A 26,367-nucleotide genomic window follows, 5' to 3' on the forward strand; every position below is an offset into this window, starting at 1 on the left:
TCCTACTCATAGATTCACAGATTCCTAGAATGATTGAGGCTGGCAAGGACCTTGAAGATCATCTAGTTCTAAACCCCCTACACCTCCCACCAGCCCAGGTTGCTCAAGGCCTCATCCAGCCTGGCCTTCAACACCTCCAGGGAGGGCACATCCACAGCCTCCCTGGGCAACCTGTGCCAGTGTCTCCCCACCCTCACTGCCAACAATTTCTTCCTCCTCTCCACTCTCAATCTCCCCTCTCCCAGCTCAAAGCCATTGTCCCTTGGCCTGGCACTCCCAGCCCTTTATGCTCGGGATTGCTCAAACCCAGCTGCAGGACCCTGCACTTGGCGTTGTTGAACTCCATGAGGTTGGCTTGGGTCCAGCTCTGCAGCCTGCCAAGTCCCTCTGTATGGATCGTTTCCCTGCAGCGTCTCAGCCAGACCACACAGCTTGGTGTCTGCCCCAAACTTGCTGTGGGTGCATCAGCCCCACTGCCCATGGCACTGGTCTGATGCTAAACAGCACTGCTGCCAGTACTGACACTGAGGGACACTTCTCACTGCTCTCCACTGAGTGCAGGCCATCCAGCCAGTGACCTTAGCCTTAGCCAGCCAGTGGCCACCCCTCACGTCCACGCTTTTCCAGCTTGGTGACCAGGATGCCTCATGGGATAGTGTCAAATGCAAAAGAAGCCCTAGCGGGGTGGTGGAGGGAAGCCACGACAACCCAAGAGTCCTGTTTGAAGGTCTGGGCCGCTTATGAGGCAGGAGTTTGGCATAACTAACCCGAGAGGCTCCTGCCAACAAGTTGAGGGCACATCCTGAGCAGAAGGCACCCGAGTCTGGAGGAGACTCTCACAAGGACGCAGTGAAGCAGCCTGGAGAAGACAGCCCAAAATCTGCACGAACGCGGCTTCCCGGGCCGCGCACCGGCGGCCTGCCCGTCGGCAGTGGAGGAGATCGAGGTCCCTGTCGAGCCCCGCCGGCGCCAGGCCGGCTGCGGCTGGACCGCGGCTGCCACCTGCCGGGCGCGGGCGGGAGGAGCGGAGCCTGGCGGGGCCTGGCCGGGCCCGGCCCTGCAGAGCCGGGGGAAACCCTGGCGGTGAGGCACCGCGGGGCGGGGCGTGGCGCGGCCATGTCGGAGGCGGCGGCGGGGGGGATGGCGGCGGTGATGGTGGAGGCGCGGCTGCGGCGAAAGCAGCTGCTGAGCTCGGAGGAGGCGGAGCTGTTCGAGCTGGCGCAGGCGGCGGGCAGCGGGTTGGACCCGGAGGTGTTCCGGTGAGCGGCGGGGACGGTCCCAGGTACCGTCGCAGGTGCTCCCGATGCCGCCGGTTCCGCCGCTGACGGATGTCCCCGCAGGGTGGTGCTGGACCTGCTGCGCATGAACGTGGCGCCGCTCGCCGTTTTCCAGGTGCTCAAGTCTATGTGCGCTGGGCAGCGGCTGCCGCCTGCACCCGAGGCCGGACCCGTCGCGCCGGCGCCGCTGCCCGCCGACACCCGAGGTAGGCAGCGGGCAAGGGGGGGCGGCGGGCGAGGGGTCTGCGGCAGTGACGCGCTCTAACCTCCGTGTCTCCTCCGCGCAGAGCCCCCCGAGGACGGCCGGGCCCTCGCCCCGCTCTCCCCTGTCTCCGCCCTGCAGCCGTCGCGGCTCGGAGCCCGCTCGCCGCTGTTCCGAGGTGCCCCAGCCGCCTCCCTGCTGCCCCGCGGCCTCCCCGCACCGCCCGCCAGCCGCGCCGCCCGCCCCGCCGCGGGGAGGGGGCCGCGGACCGCGCGGCTGGGCCCGAGGGTGGGTTCGGCAGGACCCCGAGGGGCCCGCTCGGTGTGAGCCGCGGGGCCGGGCCTGGCTGGGCCCGGCGGGGCCTTGCGCGGGAGCCCGAAGGGAGGCAGCGCCAGCCCCGTCCCCTCCGTCTCGGGCCGCTGCCTGCACCCTGCGCTTTGCCGTCCTGTTCATTTCGGGCAACGCAGGGGCAGCTGTGGGGAGCGGTGCGGTGCTGGGGGAGAAGCTGCGGCAGGCACCCGCGCTGGGTTCTGCAGCCTCCTGGCTCTGCCCTCCGAGCCTCTACCGCTTAACTCTGGGTGCAGTGTCACACCGTGCTGCTTCGCTTGGTCTGACTCAAAGAAAGGTAAAGTTCCGAGTACATGAGGAATTCCCCCGAAAAGGCGAGGAGCTGCCACGCTTCCTCTGCTCCGTCCCCGCTGTGCTGCTTTGCCAGCGGGTGGCATTTAGGTGGGAAAGTGAGATGGGAGGCTGTAAGCTGCAACAGCAACTGCTTTTGAATGTAATTATCCTCCGCTACTGCTCTGATGTCGATGGCCAGTTACAAATGTACCACTGAAGCTGTGCCATACATCTATGATTTTATTCCTAACCACTTCTAATAAAACTTTTATTTACTCCCTGAACTTCCTGAAGTGAGTCTAAGCTGATAGCTCACAGCCCTCTGTGTGTTATGACAGGTTTAGAAGGGGTGACTGGGAGAAGCTTGTGTCTAAGCTGGGATTCCCTGTGAGAAGGCTCTCATTCCCCTTGTGCAGGAGGAAGGGTCAGTGGCCAAGCCTGCCAGGTTTTGTGATTGCTGCGTGTGGTTGTCCAGAGCAAAGCTTTCAGCTGAGAGCTCAGCTTGCTGTGTGCCACAGGAGCTCTAGGTGCACCCAGCAGGAGCCCAGGAATGGGTCAAGCCACACAGAGCTGTATCATTGTGTTGTCTTCTCCCTTCCTTTCTCTGTTTCAAGATGCAAACTATTTTAGCTGGTGGGTCTCTGTTGACCCACGATGAATTTTGAGGCAAAGCTTTAGAAAGGAGCTGTTGGCAAAGACTCTGCTGGGAACATGGGCAGTGTGGCCAGCAGGAAACACTTGGTGGGTGCAGGTGAGTGGAGCTGGGTGGGGGAGTAAGTAAGTTTTCCCTTTCTGAGTCTGCTCTCACTCCTGAGGCTGCCTTGGTGGTACGGGCTGTTAATTCTCATGGCTGTGCTTCTGAGTCTGCTGCTAAGTCCTGTAGACAGGAAAGCTGAAAAGTGAGGTTGCTTGGCCCACCTGTAAGCAGGGTAAGGGGGGTTAGGCCCCAGTCTGAGGCACCTTTGCTCCAGCAGAGCCTGCTGCTGCTTCTGTGGATTCCCACATGGTAAGTGAAGGGTGAGAGTCACCTCACCAAACAGCTGAGGGTGGCCATACAGGGGCTCTTAGGAAGCTTGCTACATCTGGAACGGGAGCTGCAGTGTGTGGGTGAAGTGTCCAGGGCTCTGTGAACTTCACCATGAGCAGGTTGCCCCCTCCTCAAGAGATTCTTGTATCCAGAATTTCCTGCAGACAAGTTGGTGGTGTAAAGAAACAGCCTAACATGTGATTGAGAAGTGACTCTGAATATGCACAGGGGGAAAAGAGGACATCTGGCTGACTGCTTTTCCTGAGCAGGATGAGGGAGGGACAGCACCTGGGTACTTTAGCTAAGCAGCAACTCTCCTGGTGCCACACAGAGAACAATCATCTCAAAAAAGCAGTGATTTTGAACAAAATTTTGCTCTCTGGTCTTTCTCTATTGATGCTTCAGGTGTAATGGCCACTTAAACTGTGGAGGAGCTTTGGTAAGGTTTCTGTCCTTTTGAAGGAGCTTTTGTTCTCCTGTATGCTGCTTGTGTTGGGCTTCCTGGAAAAAGAAGCTCTTTTGTCTAACACTGGGCTGCTGCCACCAGCTACTTTTTTGCTAGTAGTAGGTTGGCTCAGGTTTGAACTGGCTGGATGGGAACTGGTTTGTTCATCAGCATTATGTTGCTCTGTAGGAAAAGCCAGAAGCCCTAACGCAGAGTCAATATGCCCTCAACTGTTGCTTCCTACCACTTTGAGGTGCTGCAGGCACTTTAGTTTGCAGGAGTTACCATCTGTCCTCACAGCTTGATGGAGTTGTGTCTGTGTCAAACAAGGATGCTCACTGTGCATCTTCAGCAGAGTGTCTCCTGGTCCAAGGTGGTGCCCAAGTCAGAGTGCAGTCCTCTTGTGTCCAGCCAGGCTTCCCTCTCCATCATTTGCCTTTGACATGGATGTTGATGTCCTCAGGTGCACTGGGACAAGTCTTGGCAAGCAGTAGTGTAGCGTAGTGAGGTTCAGAGGCAGACGGTGTTAGCCTGGTGCTGCTTGTGGTGAATGCAGCCTCAGCCTGACCTGTTCCTGGGGCTGCTTTGCTTCACTAAGCTAAAAAGGGTCTGCAGGGCTGGTTGATGGGACAGAGGTCACTGGGTCAGATGCAGCTTAGTGAGACAGGTAACTGAGCCAGAGGGTTTGATTTTCCCAAAGATGTCTGTGCTACTTGGTTTCTGGAAGCTTTTGTTACATAAGAGCAGAAACTGCAATGTACCCTTGGTGGCCAATAAGGCCAAAGGCATCCTGAGGTGGATTAGAAGGGCTGTGGTTAGCAGGTCCAGAGAGGTTCTGCTCCTGCTCTGCTCTGCCCTGCCCTGATCAGGCCACATCTGGAATATCGTGTCCAGTTCTGGGCCCCTCAGTTCAAGAAGAAGCTTCAGGAACTGCTTGAGAAAGTCCAGCCCTGAGCCACAGAGCTGCTGAGCATCTCCAGGCTGAGGGAGCCGGGGCTTGGGGCTTTGAGCAGAGGAGCCTGAGGGCTGCCCTCATTGCTGGGGATGAAGATGTGCAGGGCTGGAGCCAGGCTCTGCTCAGGGATGTCCAAGGAAGGCCAAGGGGCACTGGGGGCAAACAGAGGAGGTGCCAGGGGAACAGAAGGGAAAACTTTGTCCCTGTGAGGGTTCTGAGGCCTGGAGCAGGCTTCCCAGAGAGGTTGTGGAGTCTCCTTCTCTGGAGAGCTTCCAGCCCCACCTGGATGTGTTCCTGGGTGACCCTGCTCTGGCAGGGGGCTAGGCTGGATGATCTCTGGAGGTCCCTTCCAGCCCTTGTGACTCTGTGATACTGTGTGAACTCAACAGGCCAAGTGACTTTCCTGTCACGTGGCATCCCCTGATGTGAGTGGTTGAACCCCTCACTGTGGTTAATCACCATCTATGGCTAAAGCCACCACTGAAAAGCTAATTCTCAGAAAACTCTTTGGGCAGAATTTGAGTTCAGCCATGGCTTGGAACAACGTTAGTGCTCGTTGCCAGAAACATTCTCGTTTCTGGATGTGTACAAATCACAGAATGGAGATCATCCAGTCCAACCTCCCTGCCAGAACAGGGTCACCAGGGCAGGGCACACAGGAATACAGCCAGGAAAGGAGACAGGAAAGTCTCCAGAGAAGGAGACTCCACAATCTCTTTGGGCAGCCTGCTCCAGGCCTCCAGCACCCTCACACCAAAGAAGTTTCTCATGCTGAGGTGGAACCTCCTGGCTTCCAGCCTGTACCCATTGCCCCTTGTCCTGTCCCTGGGCACCACCACACAGAGCCTGGCACCTTCCTCCTCTAATATTCATAGAATCAGTCAGGGTTGGAAGGGACCTCAAGGCTCATCCAGTTCCAACCCCCCTGCCATGGGCAGGGACACCTCACACTAGATCAGGCTGGCCAGAGCCTCATCCAGCCTGGCCTTAAACACCTCCAGGGATGGGGCCCCAACCACCTCCCTGGACAACCCATTCCAGGCTCTCACCACTCTCATGGTGAAGAACTTCTTCCTCACGCCCAGCCTGAATCCCCCCACTTCCAGCTTTATTCCATTCCCCCTAGTCCTATCACTACCTGATATCCTAGAAAGTCCCTCCCCAGCTTTCTTGTGGGCCCCCTTCAGATATTGAAAGGCCACAATAAGGTCACCTTGGAGCCTTCTCTTCTCCAGACTGAACAGCCCTAACTCTTTCAGTCTCTCCTCATAGGAGAGCAGCTCCAGCCCTCTGATCATCCTGGTGGCCCTTCTCTGGACACCTTCCAGTATGTCCATATCCTTCTTGTAATAGGGACTCCAGAACTGGACGCAGTACTCCAGGTGGGGTCTCACCAGAGCTGAGTAGAGGGGGAGAATCACCTCCCTTGACCTGCTGGCCACATTTCTCTTGATGCAGCCCAGGATCTGGTTGGCTTTCTTGGGCTGCAAGTGTACATTGACAGCTCATGTTGAGCTTCTCGTCCACCAGCACCTCCAAGTCCCTCTCCTCAGGTCTGCTCTCCAGCCAATCACTGCCCAGCCTGGATTTGTGCTTGGGATTGCCTCGAGCCAGCTGCAGGACCTTGCTCTTGGTCTTGTTGAACCTCCTGAGGTTGGCTTGTGCCCACCTCTCCAGCCTGTCCAGGTCCCTCTGGATGGATCCCTTCCCTCCAGCTGTCTGCTGCACCACACAGCTTGGTGTCATCAGCAAACCTGCTGAGGGTGCACTCAATGCCACTGTCCATGTCACCAACAAAGATGTTAAACAAGCCTGGTCCCAGGACTGAGCCCTGAGGGACTCCACTTGTCACTGGCCTCCACTGGGACATGGAGTCATTGACAGCCACTCTTTGGGTGCGACCATCAAGCCAATTCTTTATCCATCTCGTGGTCTACCCATCAAACCCATGTGTCACCAGTTTGGAAACCAGGATGTGGTGTGGGACAGTGTGGAAGGCTTTGCTCAGGTCCAGGTCAATGCCATCAGTTGCTCTCCCCTCATCTATTAATGTTGTGACCTTGTCATAGAAGGCCACCAGGTTTGTCAGGCAGGATTTGCCCTTGGTAAACCCATGCTGACTGTACCAAATCACCTCTTCACTATTCTTCTGTCTCAGTAGTGCCTCCAGGAGGATCTGCTCCATGATCTTACCAGGCACAGAGGTGAGACTGACTGGCCTGTAATTCCCTGGTTCTTCCTTTTTCCCTTTTTGAAAATGGGAGTAATGTTTCCCCTTTTCCAGTCAGTGGGGACAGGACTTTTGGAATATAATAGAGAGGGGTTTAGCAACCTCCTCTGCCAGTTCTCTCAGTACCCATGGGCGTATCCCATCAGGTCCTATGGACTTGAACACGTTCAGGTTCTTCAGGTGATCATGAACAAGTGACAAGTGCATCCCATTTGTTGTTTGCAGCTCTGGTGCCTTGTAAAGGGAGCTGTGATTGTAGAACCCAAAGCCCTGTCGATGACACCAGCCCCAGAGCCTTGAATTGACCTCTTGGCTCTTCCTATATATTCCCTTGTCCATCATTGATGTTAGAGGGATAGAAGAGAACACAACTTGAGCTCCTGATCCCTTTAGCAGTTGCCCTAAGGTTCTGAAGTCTCTTTTAATTGATCGTGAGCAATATTTAATTGATACATCGTCACTACCCACCTGAAAGACCAGAAGTGGGTAGTAGTCTGAAGGACTCACAAGGTTGGGAACTTTACCTACAAAGTCCCTTACCTGGGCACCAGGGAGGCAGCAGACCTCTCTATGAAGTGGGTTTGGTCTGCATATTGGGCCCTCTGCTCCCTTCAGTAGGGAGTCTCCTATAACGATGACCCTGCGAGGTTTCTTTACAGGATTAGTTATGGTGGCTGGACTGTGGCAACCTGTCACTGGTGCAGCTTCTGACCTTCTTGCGTCCTCATCCTTACCTATGACCTGTTCCTCCTGCAGAGCCTCATACCTATTCTGTAAGTGCACTGTAGGCACTGTGCTGCTTAAAGTAGCACGCTTGCTCTGTTTGCATTTCTTCCTTCTGGCAGAGAAGGAATAATATTGATAAACACTGATCAGGTCCCTTCTGAGCCTTCTCTCCAGACCGGCTCCCCTGTTTAAAACGTTTCAGGACTGCCCATGGGGATGGGGCTGCTCACACAGTCACGTCATGGAATGACAGAATGGCTTACATTGGAAGTGACCTCATAGATCATCTACTGCAACCCCCTGCCTTGGGCAGGGGCACCTCTCAACTAGTCCAGGCTGCTCAAGGCCTCATCCAGCCTGGCCTCAGGCAGGAGGCAGCCACAGTCTCCCTGGGCAGCTTGTGCCAGAGTCTCACCATGTTCCTACTGCAGAACTTCTTCCTCAGCTCCAATCTAACCCTGCTCTGCTTCAGCCTCAAACCATTCCACCTTGGCCTGTCTCCAGACAGGAAAAGTCCCTCTGCAGCCTTCCTGCAGGATCCCTTCAGGTACTGAAGGCAGCTCTATGTCCACCCTTCAGGAGCTGGGTAAGTGTTAACAGAGCAGCTGGGGTTGTCTTCTGGGCTGGCTTTGTCCTTCAGGAGCTTTTGTCTTGGTTTACCTCCTTTCCCTTTAGGAGCTTCTGCAGGGAAGGGGAACTAGAGCTGTACCTGTTGTTGGCCCTACCAAGATGCTGCTTCTATTTAAGAGGAGGATGGTGCAGCTTCCTTGCAGGACCAAGCACTGGGAGATGGGAGATGCCTCCACTACATCTACCAGAGATTGCCAAGCTGCTTCTCGCCATTCCTGCAGCTCTGCTCTCTCCCCCATGTTTGTCCTGTGTCAGAAAACACAGAAGTGGCTGAAGTAGTCCAGGTCTCAACGAAGATTAGCCAAGAGTTTATCAGTAGCAATGAGACTACACCTCAGGGTGCTCAGCCTGTCACCATGCAGGAAGGGTTTTTGGATCAGCTAGAGAAAGTTTGACAACATTTTTGGACAACGCAATGGGGGGATGGGACAGGGGGTGCTCCCTGACAGTTGTCTCAGCTTTGTCCCAGCTAAAGCCACAGGCAGCCTGGCAGCAATGATTTTGTTCTTCATTTTCCTGTGGTGCTCAGTGTGGGGCTGTGTCAGCTGCTCAGTGGATTTGTGACATTGGCCCCAAGTGGCTGTGTTTGAGTACTGGAGCATCCATCTGGATAGAGCTTCAGGCAAGCTACCTTCAGAATGGTGCATAGAATGATTTGGGTTGTGTTCTGAATATTATTTCAATATTCATAAAAGAATATGTGATTTGTGTCAAGTGAAGAGTTAAGTTCAGTGAACTTCTTTTAAAAGATTGCAATGAGCTGTTTTCAAAAGGCTAGAATTGACTTCTTACCAGACAGACCAAAGATAAAGGCGGCCTTGCCTGGCTCTGCCTTGGAATGTGCGGATCTCAGATAAGAATGTGGGAGGTTTTTCAGCGTTCTGTGAGAAAGATTGTCTTACTTTCTGATTCTGTTCTTCTCCCGAGCACCTCAGAACATTCTGAGGACTCATCATCATATCCCTGCCTTCTGTTTAACATAAGCCTGTTTATGTAAATGAAATAGCTATATAAGAAGGAAAAAAAGCTATTGCTGTTGCTGTATTTTTGTCCCTTTTTCTCAGCCCAGCATGCTGCTTTGCTTGCTTTTTTATTCCCAATAAAACTTTTAAAGACATTTTTGATTAGCGTATTTACGACAGGTTGGAAGGGGTCTCCACGGCTCACCCAGCCCAACCCCTGCACTCAGCAGGGACATCCTCCCCTAGAGCAGGTTGCTCACAGCCCTGTCCAGCCTCACCTTGAGTATCTCCAGGGATGAAGCCTCAACCACCTCCCTGGGCAACTTGTTGCAGAGTTCCAGCAGCCTCCTGGTGCAGAACTTGTTCCTCGCATCCAATCTGCTCTGCTCTGCTCTCATTTCAAACCATTGCCCCTGGGCCTGTCCCTGCAGGCCTTTGGGAACAGTCCCTCTGCAGCCTGCTTGGAGCCCCCTCAGGTACTGGCAGGCTGTTCTAAAGTCTGCTTGGATCCTTCTCTTCTCCAGGCTGAACACCCCAGCTCCCTCAGCCTGTCCTCATAGCAGAGGTTCTCCAGCCCTCTGATCATCTTTGTGGCCTCCTCTGGACCCTCTCTATCAGGTCCCTGTCTCTCATGTGTTGGGGGTCCCATATCTGGACACAGCACTGCAGGTGAGGTCTCCCTAGAGCAGAGCAGAGGGGCAGGATCCCCTCTCTTCTTCTCTGGCCACACTGCTTTGGATGCAGCCCAGGGTGCATCAACCTGGGTGGTAAGTTGGCAGCCTCCCCAGGTAATAGAGGTGCTAGAGTAAGGTTGAGTTCATCTATTGTAGAGATGAGATGAAGAGAGTTGCCTTGGAAAAGGGCTGTCGGAGTGATCAAACTCATGCAGACCTCTCCTCTGGGGGAGGGGATTGCTCTGCACCATAACCCACCTACAGACATCTTTGGAAGCTTCTGACCTGAAGTGTTAAGCTGAGATGTTTGAGCACCTAAGGAGGCTTGTCAGGGTCTGGGAGAGGATCTGGGATTTGATTAATGTCAGCTTGCTTTTGTAATTCAGCTGAATACCTGCCTGAGGAGACAGAGGAAGGTGTAGAATCAGAGCAGAACTGTTTTGGTTAGAGAAGACATTTAAGGTCACAGAGTTCAAGCACTTTAAGCACTGTGGTGGTGACTTTTGGGTCTGTGTAGGCCTTGTGGTAGTTTGAGCTTTGAGTTTAGGAGCTCAAATGATAATAGATATAAATTCCTCCCCCTGCCCCTCTCCCTTTTTCCTCGGCAGGGTGGAGAGAGAGAAGAAAGGAAAAAAAAAAAGATAGGGGAAAAGAAAAAAAAATTGTGAAAGAAATATTCTGAAGTCGGTTTGGAAGTAGGAGGAGTAAATTTTTTTCTTTTTTCACAAAAGGGAAAGGAAAAAGATATTTTTTTTTACATATATATATATATATATAGCAGTAACAGGGGGGTTCACAGAGGTGAGGGATGAGGGTAAGTGGGAAAAAATATGTAAAACCAAGCCTGGATGGCCTTGTGTTCCCCTGGATGTTGGTGGATTCAGTTGAGAGAGAGAAAGGGCCCCAGCCACGTGGTCCGGTGCAGGAGACAGTGACAGCAACAGCAGCAGGAAGTACTCTCGAGCAGATGAGGCAGGAAAAAAGGGAAGAGCAGCAAGATGTCCCCCCTTTTTATAGGTTTGCTGGACAGGAAGGGGAAGTGGAATAGACCACCTCTGAGTCAGGGGACCACCTTCTCCCAGCAGGGGAGGGGCCAAGCCCTCCCCAGATTAAATTTCTTTTGTCCACCTGGGGCTGGGTTCTTCTCAGCCCCATCCAGGATGGGTGTGCCCCAGCACAGGCCTCTACTCTGTGTTCCCTTCTTTTTTCAACTCCTCTCCAGCTCAGTGTTTGCAGGAGAAAGCAGGCTGCAGTCATGACCATCTGCTCAGTGCATGCTCAAGGGCTTCCTTAACCCCTTTGGAAAGTGTGTTTGAAAAAGGTCTTCTTTGAACTTGTCCTCTGTTTCTAAACACTAAATAGAATCACAGATTCCTAGAATGGGTTGGGTTGGAAGGGACTTCATAGATCATCCAGCTCCAAGCCCCTGCCATGGGCAGGGACACCTCCCACCAGCCCAGGCTGCTCAAGGCCTCATCCAGCCTGGCCTTCAACACCTCCAGGCAGGAGGCAGCCACAGCCTCCCTGGGCAACCTGTGCCAGTCTCTCCCCACCCTCACTCTCAAGAAGTTCTTCTTCCTCTCCAGTCTCCCCTCTCCCAGCTCAAAGCCGTTGTCCCTCATCCTGGCACTCCCAGCCCTTGTCCAAAGTCCCTCCCCAGCTCTCCTGGAACCCTTCAGGTACTGGAAGGCTGCTCTGAGGTCTCCTTGGAGCCTTCTCCAGGCTGAACAGCCCCAACTCTCCCAGCCTGTCCCCACAGGGGAGGTTCTCCAGCCTCTGGTCATCTCCATGACCTCCTCTGGACCCTCTTCAGCAGCTCCAGGTCCTTCCTGTGCTGAGGGCCCCAGAGCTGGAGGCAGTGCTGCAGGTGGGGTCTGAGCAGAGCAGAGCAGAGGGGCAGAATCCCCTCCCTGTGCTGCTGCTCTCCCTGCTCTGGCTGCAGCTCAGCACACAGCTGGCTCTGGGCTGCCAGGGACCATCGCTGGCTCCTGGGCAGTTTGTCACCAACTGACACCCCCAAGGCCTTCTCCAGGCTTCTCTCAGCCACTCTTCACCCAGCCTGGGTTTGTGCTTGGGGCTGCCCTGACCCAGGTGCAGGACCTTGCACTTGGCCTTGTTGAACTTCATGAGGTTGGCTTGTGTCCAGCTCTGCAGCCTGCCTGAGTGCCTCTTGGATGTTTCCAAAAATGTAGCTGTTTTTTTCTCTCTTGTTGTACTGTGGGTTTGAGGTCAGAGGATGGAGGCCACCTCCTTTGTGCCAGCACAGCTTCTCTTCCACCAAAGAATTCATTCTCCACAAGTTGTTTTCAGCTAGGTCAGAAGATCTAGGGCCCAGCCTCCCAGTGGAGCTTAATGGTCCAGCCATTTGTGTGTCATACACAGGTTGAGGACCTGCACTCCTACCAGGTAGATGGATGTGGGAAAGGGGAGGGCACTCCCTGAGCTGCTGAGCAGCCTGCTCTAGGGGCGGTGCCCCTGCAGAGGGCTGGAAATGGATGATCTTGATGGTCCCTTCCAACCCAGCTGATTCAATGACTCTGTCCTGGGTTGGCAGAGTCATGGCAAACTCTGCTGCTTCTTGTCCCTGCCCCTTGCTCTCCAGTTCTGTGAGATCAGGTGCAGCCTTGCTACAGTTTGTTTCCATGGACTTGAATTGGTAGCACTGCTTGAAGTGCTTCAGCAACAGAGGGATAGTGCAAGGCTGGTTGGCTGCCCTGGGGTGGTCACTTCTGCCCCTGGGGTGGTTGCTGCCAGCAGGCCAGTGCTGTGTCCACAGTAACAGACTTCAAGAGTGCCTGAGTGGGCTGGGATAAGTGAACTTACTTCTTTTGCCACTCCAGTCTGTACAGTTTTACAGCAACGAAGAGGCCACATGCCATAGATTGGAAGCTTACAGGTTGTCTGTTTGGTGCTGCAAGGGGCTGACTTGTGGTATGGAGCTGAGTGCTGCTGTCAGACAGCTGCTGGCAGGGATGGGATGGTTTGGTAAGTAAAGCAGACCTGTCTCAGGTGTGTGCTGCCCATGGCACAGCTGACCCAGGAGAAAGGCTTCCAGCCTGTGCGTGGGGAGGAGCTGCTGGTGTTTGGATGTTGCTCTGCTGACAGCTGTTGAAATGTCACTGCAGCAGCTGCAGCTCACTGCAGCCTGCTTGAACTCCTTCCTGTTACTCATTCTTTTGTCATGCTTCTTGGAGCTTGCTGTCTTGGCTAAAAGCTGTGACCCTTTTGCCTCGTGGTTTTTTGGGTTTTACTATCCCTGGAGGTGTTCAAGGCCAGGCTGGATGAGGCCTTGGGCAGCCAAAACTAGTTGAGAGGTGTCCCTGCCCATGGCAGGGGTTGGAGGAGATGAGCTCTGAGGTCCCTTCCAACCCAAGCCATTCTGTGATGCTTCTCATCTGAAGTAGTTTTTTCCAGTGCCAGGAAATGTTCAGTCTCCCACACCTCTGCTGTCATTTGTCTGCAGCACACCTCAGCCTGTCCCTCTCCTCTGGCTGAATCCAGCAGAGATTTGGGATCCTGCCTGCCCCTTGCTTTCCCCAGCTTCTGCCTTTCTGCCCATCGCTCCTCTGCTGTCACATTGCATTTGGAGATGCTGTGTTGTGACTGCAGCAGGAGAGCTCTTCTGAACACAGCAAAAAAAAAGCTGTGAGTAGGTCCTGCGTAGGAGCCTGAGCTCCTGGAGACACCAAAATGATAGCAATTGAAGCCTGCCCATTGAGTCACAGGGTGCCATGGAGGGTTTCTGATCTGGCCATGGTGGCTCCAGACTTCAGAAGGTGGTGGACACTCATCCCAGCCTCAGAGTGTGAGGTGCTCTTCATGTTCCTGAAGTGCTGCATGCAGTGCTGTGTTCCTGTGCCAAACACAAGCCTTTCAAGAGCAAAGTGGCTGGTGACCTCGGAGAGTCAATCTGATGAACATTATTGCTTCTGCAACTTGGTCCTGGTTTTGTGGCCCCTGATACCTGTTGAGCTGAATTTACAAATCTGCTTCCTGGGCTGGGCATGTCTGGGGATACCTAACACAGCTCTGCCTTTTGCATGGTTGCAGCTTAGATGCTGTGTGGGTGCCCTGCAGGGCTGGAACTTTAACAACTAATGTGTGTGTTTTGTTTCTTCAGGGAGAAACAAAAGCAATTCTGGAGCCAGTGGGAGCCAGGCTCTGGCAGAGAGGAGCGGCCGGGAAGGATCTGCCCAGAGGATGCCTCGGCAGCCCAGTTCCAGCCGGATGCAGAAAGCAGCAGCTCCTGGGAAGAGCAGTGGGGGAGGCAGCAGCAGCTAGCTGAGGCCTTGGGACACTGTGCTTTGGTGTGACAGTGTGCATGAGCTGTGCCTGCTGACTGCCTCTGTGGTGTGCTGCAGCCTGACAAACACGATTTGTACCGCACAGAGCTGGGCTCTTACTTCTTATTTGCAAAGCTACCTTTGGCAGCAGGCAGGGCTGGGGTCAGCTGCAGGTACCTGGGACAAGGAAAGAGACAGGAACCCTGGAATAGTGCTCAGGTTGCTCCAGAGAAGTCATGGCTCATCTTAAACACCAATGCTTCTGGGCTGCCTATTCTAAACTCTCTCTGGCAATGGTTATGCCACTTACAGCAGCAGAGGCTGGCTGCCTGGATTACAAGGTGGTTACTGCTGAGGTTGGTTGCCTAGTGAGACTTCACCTGGAGCACTGTGTCCAGATGTGGAGCCCTCAACACATGAGAGACGTGGACCTGATAGAGAGGCTCCAGAGAAGGCCACCGAGATGATCAGAGGGCTGGAGAACCTCTGCTATGAGGACAGGCTGAGGGAGCTGAGGGTGTTCAGCCTGGAGAAGAGAAGGCTTCAGGGAGACCTTAGAGCTGACTTCCAGTACCTGAAGGGGTTACAGGAAGGCTGCACAGGGACAGGACCAGGGGCAATGGTTTGAAATGAGAGCAGAGCAGATAGAGATTGGATGTGAGGAACAAGTTCTGCACCAGGAGGCTGCTGGAACACTGCAACAGGTTGCCCAGGGTGGTGGTTGAGGCTTCATCCCTGGAGGTATTCAAGGTGAGGCTGGAGAGGGCTGTGAGCAACCTGCTCTAGGGGAGGATGTCCCTTCTGAGTGCAGGGGTTGGGCTGGGTGAGTTGTAGAAGTCCCTTCTAACACATCATTCCATCATTCTATCTGCTGCTGTCACTGAGCCTTGCAGTGATGGTAGTTTGCCCTGGAAACCTACCTGTCTGGTGGGGTGTGTCCTTGTACCCCAGCTGGTGGTTGCCCTGTGCCTCCCCTGCATGCTTCCAGCTGAAAGCCAGTCTGACCTATCACATAGCAAGTCCCACACCAGTGAGTCCTTCCAATGCTGCTAAGGGCGTTCTTCATTTCCCAAATGTTACAGGATGCTTGGCCTAATGAGACCCTGACAGGTGAGGGAGAGAAGAGTGTCAGAGAATCATAGATTGGTTCATAGAAGGGACTCTTAAAGGTCACCTTGTCCAATACCCTGCAGGCAGCAGGGACACCTCCAGCTGGATCAGGCTGCCCAGGGACACAGCAAAGCTGATCTTGAATGCCTGCAGGGATGGGGCCTCTACCAAAGCCCTGGGCAGCCTGTTCCAGTGTCTCCCCTCCCTCACTGTGCAGAACTCCCTCCTCATGTCCAACCTAACTCTGCCTTGCTCCAGTTTCAAACCACTGCCCCTCGTCCTGTGACCATAGGTCCTTCTGAACAGTCCTTTCCCAGCCTTCCTTCAGGTCCCTTTCAGATACTGAAATGTAGCTCTAAGGTATCCCTGGAGCCTTCCCCTGTCCATGCTGAACAGCCCCAGCTCTCCCAGTCTGTCCCTGTAGGGCAGGTTCTCCAGCCAGTGATAGGCCCCTCCCAGTGGTGGGCTATGTCAGCATGGGCTTCCCTCAGAATGACAGAATGACAGGTGTGTCGGTGTGAGCTGAAATTCCCCCCCCACCAACAATAACCAGGCTAGCTCAGTCTGGAAGCAAATGAAAAGCTGTATTTACAAGCAGAGTATAAAATCTACAATGAAATGCAATGAACATATACAAATGTACAAAATTCACGACATTCACAAATATATACAATCAACAGAAAAAGCACAACCGATCTCCCTTTGCTTCCCCCCAAGGGGACCCTCCCAAAGGGGCCTCTCTCTCTCCCAGGAGCTTCCCTCCAGACTCCCCTGGACAGAGATGCAGAGTTAGTTAATCAGAAAGTTGTTAACTTAGCTGCCAAGGTCAGTACGTGTTATCTTCAGCCAGAGGAGAAGAAGAAACAGCAGCCAGACAGCCCAGCAACTGCCCCCACTGCCGAACACAGAATGTGCAGAGTGCCTACTTTGTTTTGGGTAATAGTTCTTAAACATTTCTATCTATCCAATGGAAGTGTTTAGAACAATCGTTATTTTGCTTTCTTACACCCAATAGTGACTTATTTACATTCTTTCACTTTCTCTGTTCTGAACTTTGCAAGGAAAAATTAAAAAGACAGTTTCAAACCATCACAGTCCACCCCTTCTAAACAATTCCATTGGCTGCTACTATCATTTATCTAATCTAAAATAATATCTACAACAATAGGTGAATAAAGACCATAGTCCATTCCAGCTATCTCAGATGTAGATGATTCAAAAGAGTCAAATCACAGGAAAAACAGCAAAGAGCTTGTTTCCTCGTAGATGGAGCAAAGAAAGGAACAGGGACTCTCAGGTGACTCAGGGCTCTCAGGGTTTGTGCACCGTAGATCTCATGGACTTTCCTCTTGGGCGCGATGCTGTATCTGTGCAACACTCTGAATTTAACCTCTCTCAGCCAAAGTTAGATTTCTTTGTGGAATGCACTGAATTTCACCATTTTCTTGCATTACCCAATAGGTGTGACCAGGACCTTCAGCAGAAACCACCCCTCGGACAGGTTTGACCTCTCCTGAAGGAGAAAATACCCAAACAGTTTTGCCTAACAGATTCTTTTCTCTGATAACAGGAACTCTATCTCCTTCCTCCTTTCTCAACAAATCTGATTGGGCAGGTCCAGCTCGATTCACTGAACCTCTACTATTCACTAACCAGGTTGCTTGTGCTAAATGTTTCTCCCAGTTTTTCAAAGATCCACCCCCCATGGCTTTGAGAGTGGTTTTCAGGAAACCGTTGTAGCGTTCGATCTTCCCTGCAGCTGGTGCATAGTAGGGAATGTGGAATATCCACTCAATGCCGTGCTCTTTGGCCCAGTTTTTTACAAGATTGTTCTTGAAATGAGTTCCATTGTATGACTCAATCCTCTCTGGAGTTCCGTGTCTCCACAGGATTTGTCTCTCCAGGCCAAGAATGGTGTTACGTGCAGTTGCATGAGGAACTGGATAAGTTTCCAGCCATCCAGTGCTCGCCTCTACCATAGTCAGCACATACTGCTTACCAGATTGAGAATGAGGTAGAGTGATGTAGTCAATCTGCCAGGCTTCACCATACTTGTACTTGGACCATCGGTCACCGTACCACAAGGGCTTGATCCTCTTTGCCTGCTTAATAGCAGCACAAATGTCACAGTCATGGATGACTTGTGTGATAGCATCCATGGAAATGTCAATGGATCTGTCACGAGCCCATCGGTAGGTTGCATCTCTGCCTTGATGTCCTGACGAGTCATGGGCCCACCGAGCTAAAAACAGCTCACCTCGGTGTTTCCAGTCAAGATCAGGATCAGGATCAGAGTTTGTGTCCACCTGGGAAACTCTTGCAGCTAGATCTGCCTGATGGTTGTGTTGTTGTTCCTCAGTAGCCTTGCTCTTAGGAATGTGAGCATCGATGTGTCTCACTTTCACTGGGATTCTCTCAATGCGAGCAGCAATGTCTTGCCACAGATCTGCAGCCCAGATAGGCTTTCCTTTCCTCTGCCAGCCATTCTTCTTCCAGTTTTTCAGCCAACCCCACAAGGCATTGGCTACCATCCACGAGTCAGTGTAGAGATAAAGCTTTGGCCATCTCTCACGTTCAGCTACGTTAAGAGCTAGCTGGACAGCTTTTACCTCTGCAAATTGACTGGATTCTCCTTCTCCATCTCTCGCTTCTGCAACTCTGCGCGTTGGACTCCACACTGCAGACTTCCATCTCCGCTTGTTCCCAACCAGACGACAGGAACCGTCTGTGAACAAAGCGTATCTCTTTTCATCATCAGACAGATCACTGTAAGGAGGAGCTTCCTCAGCACGAGTTACTCTCTCCTCTGGAGGTTTTGCACAGCTTGTGCCTTCTGGCCAGTTTGTGATCACCTCCACCAAACCAGGCCTTTCGAGATTTCCCATTTGAGCTCTCTGTGTTATCAGAGCCATCCACTTATATCAGGTAGCATCTGTTGCATGATGTGGTGAAGAACCTTTGCCCTTGAACATCCAATTCAGAACTGGCAATCTAGGAGCTAGAAGAAGTTGTGACTCAGTTCCAATCACTTCAGAAGCAGCTTTCACTCCTTCATAAGCAGCTAAAATCTCTTTCTCTGTTGGAGTGTAGTTTGCCTCTCAGCCTCTGTAGCCACGACCCCAGAAACCAAGAGGATGTCCTCGTGTCTCCCCTGGAGCTCTTTGCCATAAGCACCAGGTTGGACCATTGTCACTCGCGGCCGTGTACAGAATGTTCTTAATGTCTGGACCAGTTCGGACAGGTCCCAGACCCATCGCTTGGACTACCTCTTGCTTGATCTGGTCAAAGGCTGCTTGTTGCTCAGGACCCCATTGGAAACTGTTTCTCTTTCGAGTCACATCATATAGAGGTTTCACAATCTGACTGTATCCAGGAATGTGCAGTCTCCAAAATCCCACTATGCCTAAGAAATGCAGAGTTTCTTTCTTATTGATGGGATTTGCCATGGTGGAGACTCTGTTTATCACATCCATTGGGATGTGACGGCGACCATCTTGCCACCGCACTCCCAGAAACTGGATTTCCCTGGCAGGTCCTTTCACCTTGTCTCGCTTGATAGCGAAACCAGCTTGCAAGAGAATGTCAAGGATTTTGTTACCTTTCTCGAAGACTTCTTCAGCAGTCTCACCCCAGACAATGATGTCATCGATGAACTGAATGTGTTCTGGAGCTCCACCTTTCTCCAAAGCATCATGGATCACTGCATGGCAGATGGTTGAACTGTGAATCCACCCCTGGGGCAAACGACTGAATGTGTACTGAATGCCTCTCCAGGTGAAAGCAAACTGAGGCCTGCATTCCTCTGCTATGGGAATAGAGAAGAAAGCATTAGCAATGTCTATGGTAGCATACCATTTGGCCTGCTTGGATTCCAGCTCATATTGGAGTTCCATCATGTCTGGCACAGCTGCACTCATGGGTGGAGTTACTTCATTCAAGGCACGGAAATCAACTGTCAGACGCCACTCTCCATTCTGCTTTCGCACAGGCCAGATTGGACTGTTGAAAGGTGAATGAGTTTTGCTGATGACCTTCTGACTCTCCAACTGATGAATCAAGTTTTGAATGGGCACCAAAGAGTCACGGTTGGTTCTGTATTGTCTGTGATGCACAGTTTGAGAAGCAACCGGCAGCTTTACATCCTCTATCTCATGTTGTCCCACAACTGCAGATTCATCTGAAAGCTCAGGTCTAATGGACAACTTCAATTTTTCTCCATCAATTTCTACAGTTGCTATTCCAAAAGCCCATTTGTAACCCTTAGGGTCTTTAAAACACCCTTCTCTCAGAAAGTCAATTCCCAAAATACAAGGTACATTAGGTCCTGTTACAATAGTATGTTTCTTCCACTGCTTCCCAGTTAAGCTTATATCAACCTCTATCTTAAACAACTCTTGAGATCACCAGTGACTCCCTGAATGGTTATAGATTCTCCCCCTTGATAATTTGATGGTATTATGGTGCACTGAGCTCCTGTGTCAACCAAGGCCCTGTACTTCTGAAATTTTGAAGTGCCAGGCCACTGGATGTACACATCCCAATAGATTCTGTTATCTCCATTATCCCTTACCTCCCCCTGGCGGAAGGCAGGGCACCCCTAATGGTGGGGATTACCTCCACATGTACAGCTGGCACATCGTCCAGCATCAGAATTAGGATCACTGTTGGAGCTATCAGAGTTGTTCTGGGAAACTGAGGAAGCGACAGCTACCCTCCTGGTATTGCTACCTCGGGATCTGCCCCTCTGCAGCTCCCGTAACCTCTTGAAAAGATCAGAAGTTGGTTGACCATCCCATCTGTTCATGTTCTCACCAAACTGATCACGCAGAGTTATCCAGATACTGCCACGTGATTGCCTCTGCTGTCTGTTTTGGTTTGACCTATTCTGGAATGGCCTTCTTGGAGCACGTCTGTTCCTAACAGCTGAAACTTGTATCCATCTGGAGGAAGAGGAATCAGAATCATCCCCCTTCATCAAGTTGGATATGGTGGTTTTAAGTTCCTCCTTCAGCTCTTTCATGCAATTCCTTATCTCTCCAGATAGAGTTTCAATGGCTGAAACCAAAGAAGTACATGCGAGACTATCCTCCAATTGCCTCATTTGGTCAGTGAAATGGCCAACAGTGGGAGGCACTCCACCATAATTTCTTGCCACAATCCTGCTTGCCAGAATAGTAGCATAATTAGGAGGAGCAAGCTTAATGAGCTTTTTGGCAAGGCCTGTTCCAACAGGAATTTCATCAGGATTCAGAGTCTTATGATCTCCATACATTACTTCCCTCACAGCAAACTCTCTCAGACGCTTGATTCCCTCAGCTATTGTGGTCCAAGGCTTAGGGTTCCATGGTAAATCATCTCTGCTGGGGTACCTCAGCGAGACTGCCAGTAGGAGGCGTGCCCACAGAGAAACTTTACCAATGCACTTGCCTAGGTGCCTGTCTATGCCAGTATCCTTTGAGAGCATCCCCAACTGAGAGGCCAACTTGTCGCCTACCACCAATGCTGGGGCTCCCATATCAAAACACCTGGCTAGCCAAGACAGGACTGGCTCATTATCTCCTCTGATGTAATCCTTCCTCACATGTCTAATTTCCTGTCTGGGTGCATTAGCTGACTGTATGTCATCCTCCTCCTCATCATCATCATCCTGAGGTTGCTGTCCCCATAATCCTGTTGTAATCCTCTGTTGAATTTCCTTGAGTTCAGAGGCTCTGCCAGCAGTTGCTGATCTACCAGGGTCTACATCCTGACCTACATCTCCATCATCCATGTGGGGTCTCAAGAGGTCTACCAGAGTTTTAAGGCTAACCTTCTCTTCCTCACCAGAAGGATCTTTCTTAACAGAGGGACCCTGAGTAGAAGGACCCTCATCTCCATCTGCACCATCTCCTGCAGCATCTGCATTTCCTCCTGCAGCTCCTTTACGCTTTCTGGTTACAGTGGCCACCAAATTTACTGGCTTGGTTTTCACATTCACAGCAGAGTTGGAAGAGCAAGTAGCCTTATGTCTTTCTTGACACAGTGCTATCAGTAGCCATATGATTATTCCAAGAAGCAACAAAATTAAGGCTAGCACAAGATATCTAGGGTACCACTGGTTCCAAAGACCCTCTGTAGTTGTAAGAGGAGTAATAAACTCAAACGTGTCTGCTAGCAGATCCATAGTTGAGTTACCATAGCTTCTTAGCCCAATAAGACCACAACAGAATTCACCAACATTCAGTAACTTGTTCTTAACCCAAAGAAATGACTTATATGCCACATATCTCACAATCTTGTCTATCATGCAGGAAACAGCCCATCTATAAACAATCACACTGATAATAGATGAAATAGAATGACTCAGAATCCAAAACAGCTTCATTTTGCTTCCTAATCTGAGCAGAAATAAATCAAACAAGCAATCGAGCCCCACGTTGGGCGCCAAAAATAAAAAGTGTGTCGGTGTGAGCTGAAATTCCCCCCCCACCAACAATAACCAGGCTAGCTCAGTCTGGAAGCAAATGAAAAGCTGTATTTACAAGCAGAGTCTAAAATCTGCAATGAAATGCACTGAATATGTACAAATATACAAAATTCACAACATTCACAAATATATACAATCAACAGAAAAAGCACAACCGATCTCCCTTTGCTTCCCCCCAAGGGGACCCTCCCAAAGGGGCCTCTCTCTCTCCCAGGAGCTTCCCCCCAGACTCCCCTGGACAGAGAAGCAGAGTTAGTTAATCAGAAAGTTGTTAACTTAGCTGCCAAGGTCAGTACGTGTTATCTTCAGCCAGAGGAGAAGAAGAAACAGCAGCCAGACAGCCCAGCAACTGCCCCCACTGCCGAACACAGAATGTGCAGAGTGCCTACTTTGTTTTGGGTAATAGTTCTTAAACATTTCTATCTATCCAATGGAAGTGTTTAGAACAATTGTTATTTTGCTTTCTTACACCCAATAGTGACTTATTTACATTCTTTCACTTTCTCTGTTCTGAACTTTGCAAGGAAAAATTAAAAAGACAGTTTCAAACCATCACACCAGGTTGGAAAAGACCTTCAAGACCATCAAGTCCAATGTATCACCCACCACCATCTAATCAACTAAACCATATCACTGAGTGCCTCATCCAGTTTTATTTTAAACACCTCCAGGGACAGTGACTTCACCCCCTCCCTGGGTGGGAGGGCCATTCCAATGGCCAATCTCTCTTTCTGGGAAGAATTTCTTCCTAACATCGAGCCCAAACCTCCCCTGGCACAGCTTGAGATGTCACTTCAGGATCAGTCCCAAGCTCCAGCATGGGGTTCTCCATGGGATGGGACGTTTTGGGGTCAGCCAGGGCTGGCGCTGGTCTCTCCAGCCAGGTTCACAGGCACAAAGAATTCCTGGCAGTAGCAGTGGCAGGTGGTATGCATCAGCCCCATGGAGAAATGTTTATTATGGACAAAAATAAAATACAGAGATGCAGGGTGAGGGTGGGAAGAGAAACCTCTCCCCAGAGGCCCGTTGGTGTGAGAAGCACTCAGCTCACAGCTGAGCAGCAGCGTGGACCTTCCCTCCAGTGCAGCAAATTCTGACAGTGGTGGTGACTGTGATGTGTTCTGTGTGTTTAGCTTGATCCCATTTGTGATGCTGTTAGAGTGCTTTAGCATAAGCAGCACAGAATGCTTTAGGCTGGAAAGCATCTAATCCAACCCCCTGCAGCCAGCAGGGACATCTGCAACTACAGCAGGGTGCTCAGAGTCCCAAACAACCTGATGCTGAATGGTTCCAGGGATGGGGCATTTCCCACCTCTCTGAGCAACTCTCACTACTCTCACTGTAAAAAAAATCTTCATTCTATATAATCTAAATGTTCCTTTTTTTGGTTTAAATCTATCACCCCTTAGCCTGTCATCACAGACCCTGCTCAAAATCTGTCCCCAGCACTGAAAGGACACGAAGAGGTCTCACTAGGTCCTTCTCCAGGCTGACGAAGCCCAGCTCTCCCAGCCTGGCCTCACAGCAGGGGGCTTCCAGCCCTCCCAGCACTGCTGTGGCCTCTGGCCCTTCTCCAACAGGTCCCTGTCTGTGCTGAGGGCTCCAGAGCTGCGTCAGCACTGCTCTGAGTAGAGCAGAGGGGCAGAATCCACTCCCTGCCCCTGCTGCCCATGCTGCGGGGACCAGCCCAGGGAAGGGTTGGCAGCACTCAGTGCCAGTTGGTGTTCCCCATTGGGCTGTGACCAGTCACTGCCCTTCCTGTGCAAAGCTGCTTTCTGACAATTCTTCACCCTTTGGATGGGCACTGTTGGCTGTGGCCTGCAGTGAGCTCTGTCCTTGAATAGCAACAAAAATATGCAGAGAAAGGGTGGGGAATGCGTGGGGTGAGGCTGGAGCTGTCCTCAAGGGCCGTCCTCAGGGCTGAGGGAATACAGGTACGGAGACCTCTCTGAATGGGTTTAAATACTTGTGAATAGGCCTGGCTATGAGGCAGCGGCGGCAGCAGCAGCAGCAGCAGCAGCAGCAGAGTGGCGCAGCGGAAGCGTGCTGGGCCCATAACCCAGAGGTCGATGGATGGAAATCATCTTCTGCTAGCTTCTTTCCCTCAAACTGTTTTTTTTGTTTCTTGCCTCCCTGAGTTGCGCGGCCCTGGCAAGGGCGCTGCAGGTCCCCGCACGATGGGTGACCGGAGCTGAGGGAGGCAAAGGAAGAGGACACAGGGGAAGGAAAAACATGACACTTAAAAAAGCCCCAATGGCCCAAATAACAAAATTATATGGCAGGAAGAATCAGGAAGGAAATAACCGAAATTTTCCTTTAATATTTTCATGGAAGAGAAATGGATTAGGGAAACGTGTTTTGGTGTGTTTTGTTTGGGGTATGTTGGTGTGTTTGGCTGTGTTTTGTTTTTTAAACTGCTGTTCTCCGAAGTCTATAAGTCACTGGGATTGGGAAGAGATTTTATCTTGGAGATGCGGAGCAATGTCCTTATTGAAACTTTCTGAAGCCCACTGAAATCTTTCTTGTGTTACTCTGTTAGGCAACTGGCCAGGGTAAGAGAATACCCCAAGGAAGTACAAAAGAACAACTGCGTACATCAGCTGTTATCGAGTAGAATGTTTGGTAGACTTGGCCTGTACAGGAATCGAACCTGTGACCTTGGTGTTATTAGCACCATGCTCTAACCAACTGAGCTAACCAGCCAGACTGGAGGAAGGGATTCCGTGCTGCTCCCAACTGTGCTGCATGCTGCGTGGAGGGGCGGTGCTGCTGGGGTGGGGGCACAAGCTGGGAGTGTATGCGTGTGCAATAAATAATGCACCGAGCAGCGGGGGCCTTCCAGCCAGCGGCATCTGGGTTACAGGCCCAGCACGCCTCTGCTGCACCACTGTGCTGTTGTGTCACCTGCTTTTCCATCATCCAGGATGCCTGCTCAGGAGATCGATTGGCATAGGTCCTCAGGAGCCTGGTGTGCAGCGCAGGGGAGTTGAGGAGTGCCAGACACTCTTCAAGAAGGAAGTCTTGAAGGCACAGGAACAGGCTAGCCCCATGTCACAGAAGTACAGAATCACAGAGTCACAGAGTGTCAGCGCTTGGAAAGGACCTCCAGAGATCATCCAAGCCAACCCCCCTGCCAGAGCAGGGTCACCCAGGGCAGGGCACACATGAACATATTCAGGTGTGGTTGGAAAGTCTCAAGAGCAGGAGATTCTACCTCTCTGGGCAGCCTGCTCCAGGGCACCAACACCCTCACAGGGAAAAAGTTTTTCCTTCTGTTTATGGAGTCCCTGTAACATTAGATAGATCACATTAAATCTACTCATCACACACATTTCTTATATTTAATGCCTCCTGTGCCATTGAAGCTGTTAATTGTGCAGACTAGGGATGTTTCTCAGTGTTTTCCAACAAAAGGTGGCGGACTCCCCACCCTGGAGGTGTTTAAAAGCTGTGTGGATGTGGTGCTGAGTGATGTGGTACTGAGTGATGTGGTTTGCCAGCAGTGGTGGCACTGTGAGCTCTGGGTGAGTGGTTGGACTTGATGGTCTCAAAGGTCTCTTCCAACCTCTACAGTTCTATGATTCTAAAATGTCCAGACCCTTTACAGCCTTTGAGTATTCATTAACTGTTTGATGTTTAACCTTTTTTCAGCAAATCAGTGAGCCTGTGAAGGCAGAGACACCTTGCTCCCAAGGACCCTCCTTAGGGCACGCTTTATTTCTTTGTTGCATAAGCTGTAGATGATTGGGTTCAGCATGGGGGTTACCACCGTGCAAGAAAGAGCCACCAGCTTCCTGCTGTGCACCATCATGCCGCTCTTTGGCTTTAAATGTATCAAGCCAGTTGTGCAGTAGAACAGTGTCACCGCCACCAGGTGAGCCAGGCAGTTCAGAAAGGCCTTGAGCCTTCTTTCAGCTGATGGCATCTGGACAATGGTATGGATGCTCTGGATGTAAGAGGCCACAATCAAGATAAATGGGAGCAAAATAATGACCACAGTAGTGATGAAGAGAAGATACTTGAATAAGTGTGTGTCTGAGCAGGCCAAGGACAGGAGGGGAATGGCGTCACAAAAGAAATGTTCAATCTCCTTGGGGCCACTGAAGGGGTAGCTGAACAGCCAGCCAGTGAGTCCTAGCGAAGGCGGAATGCTAGCCACCCATCATGCCACCACCATGTGCAGACACACTCTCCTGTTCATTCTCTTGGCATAGTGCAAGGACTGGCAGATAGCCACGTACCCCCAGGAGGAAAAACTCAGAAGTGATGAAGGACAGCACAAAGTAAAGCTGCAGGGCAGAGACAAAGAAGGAGATGTTCTTTCTCTCCAGCAACAAATCCACAAGCATCCTGGGCACTATGTTGAGTGTGAAGCAGATTTCAATGAAAGCCAGGTTCTGAAGAAAATTAGTACATGGGGGTGTGCAAGGCAGGGTCAGTGGTTGCAGCTATGATGATGAGAAGGTTCCCTGTCATTGTGATTAGGCACATCAGAAAAATGACCTCAAAGAGGAAGACCTGAAGAGTGGTGAAGCCCTGCAAAATGAAGTAGGTCTGGTTTGTGAGCCCCAGTGATTCAACAGCTTCCATGTGAAAGAGAAACCACTCCATCTGTAAAAGCCCACAAGGAAGACACAAGAAGAAAAGTCTTTATAGGGATGAATAAATAACAGGGAGCTGTCCTGAAACTGGTGCCACTGTTTAGTGAGAGGCCCGATCAGCTACAGCTGGGCAACAAACATCTTGAGAGGCACACTAA

The 26,367-nt window shown here is 51.5% G+C and overlaps 1 protein-coding gene, 1 non-coding gene and 1 pseudogene across 2 annotated transcripts; 1 reads left to right on the top strand and 2 right to left on the bottom strand.

Moving 5' to 3' along the window:
• Positions 1-1,116: 1,116 nt before the first annotated feature.
• LOC128972229 (mitotic-spindle organizing protein 2B-like) lies at positions 1,117-14,051 on the top strand. Its single transcript, XM_054388100.1, has 3 exons — positions 1,117-1,259; positions 1,341-1,483; positions 13,870-14,051. Exons 1-3 carry the CDS (start codon positions 1,117-1,119, stop codon positions 14,028-14,030), a joined length of 447 nt encoding a protein of 148 aa, XP_054244075.1. The 3' UTR covers positions 14,031-14,051.
• A 10,186-nt stretch (positions 14,052-24,237) lies between these two features.
• TRNAI-AAU (transfer RNA isoleucine (anticodon AAU)) lies at positions 24,238-24,311 on the bottom strand. The gene has a single exon. It is a non-coding gene; the product is annotated as a tRNA-Ile (tRNA).
• A 952-nt stretch (positions 24,312-25,263) lies between these two features.
• LOC128972230 (olfactory receptor 10A7-like) lies at positions 25,264-26,084 on the bottom strand (annotated as a pseudogene).
• Between the last annotated feature and the right edge of the window lie 283 nt (positions 26,085-26,367).

Source organism: Indicator indicator, chromosome 16 (assembly GCF_027791375.1).
Source record: "Indicator indicator isolate 239-I01 chromosome 16, UM_Iind_1.1, whole genome shotgun sequence".
Taxonomy (NCBI): domain Eukaryota; kingdom Metazoa; phylum Chordata; class Aves; order Piciformes; family Indicatoridae; genus Indicator; species Indicator indicator.

What these genes read in the sequence shown, in the direction of transcription:
- LOC128972229 (XM_054388100.1), top strand. Translation starts at nt 1,117, where the DNA reads ATGTCGGAGGCGGCGGCGGGGGGGATGGCGGCGGTGATGGTGGAGGCG. An exon ending in TTGGACCCGGAGGTGTTCCG is followed by an intron (nt 1,260 to 1,340) that starts GTGAGCGGCGGG and finishes ATGTCCCCGCAG; the next exon opens with GGTGGTGCTGGACCTGCTGC. An exon ending in GCTGCCCGCCGACACCCGAG is followed by an intron (nt 1,484 to 13,869) that starts GTAGGCAGCGGG and finishes TTGTTTCTTCAG; the next exon opens with GGAGAAACAAAAGCAATTCT.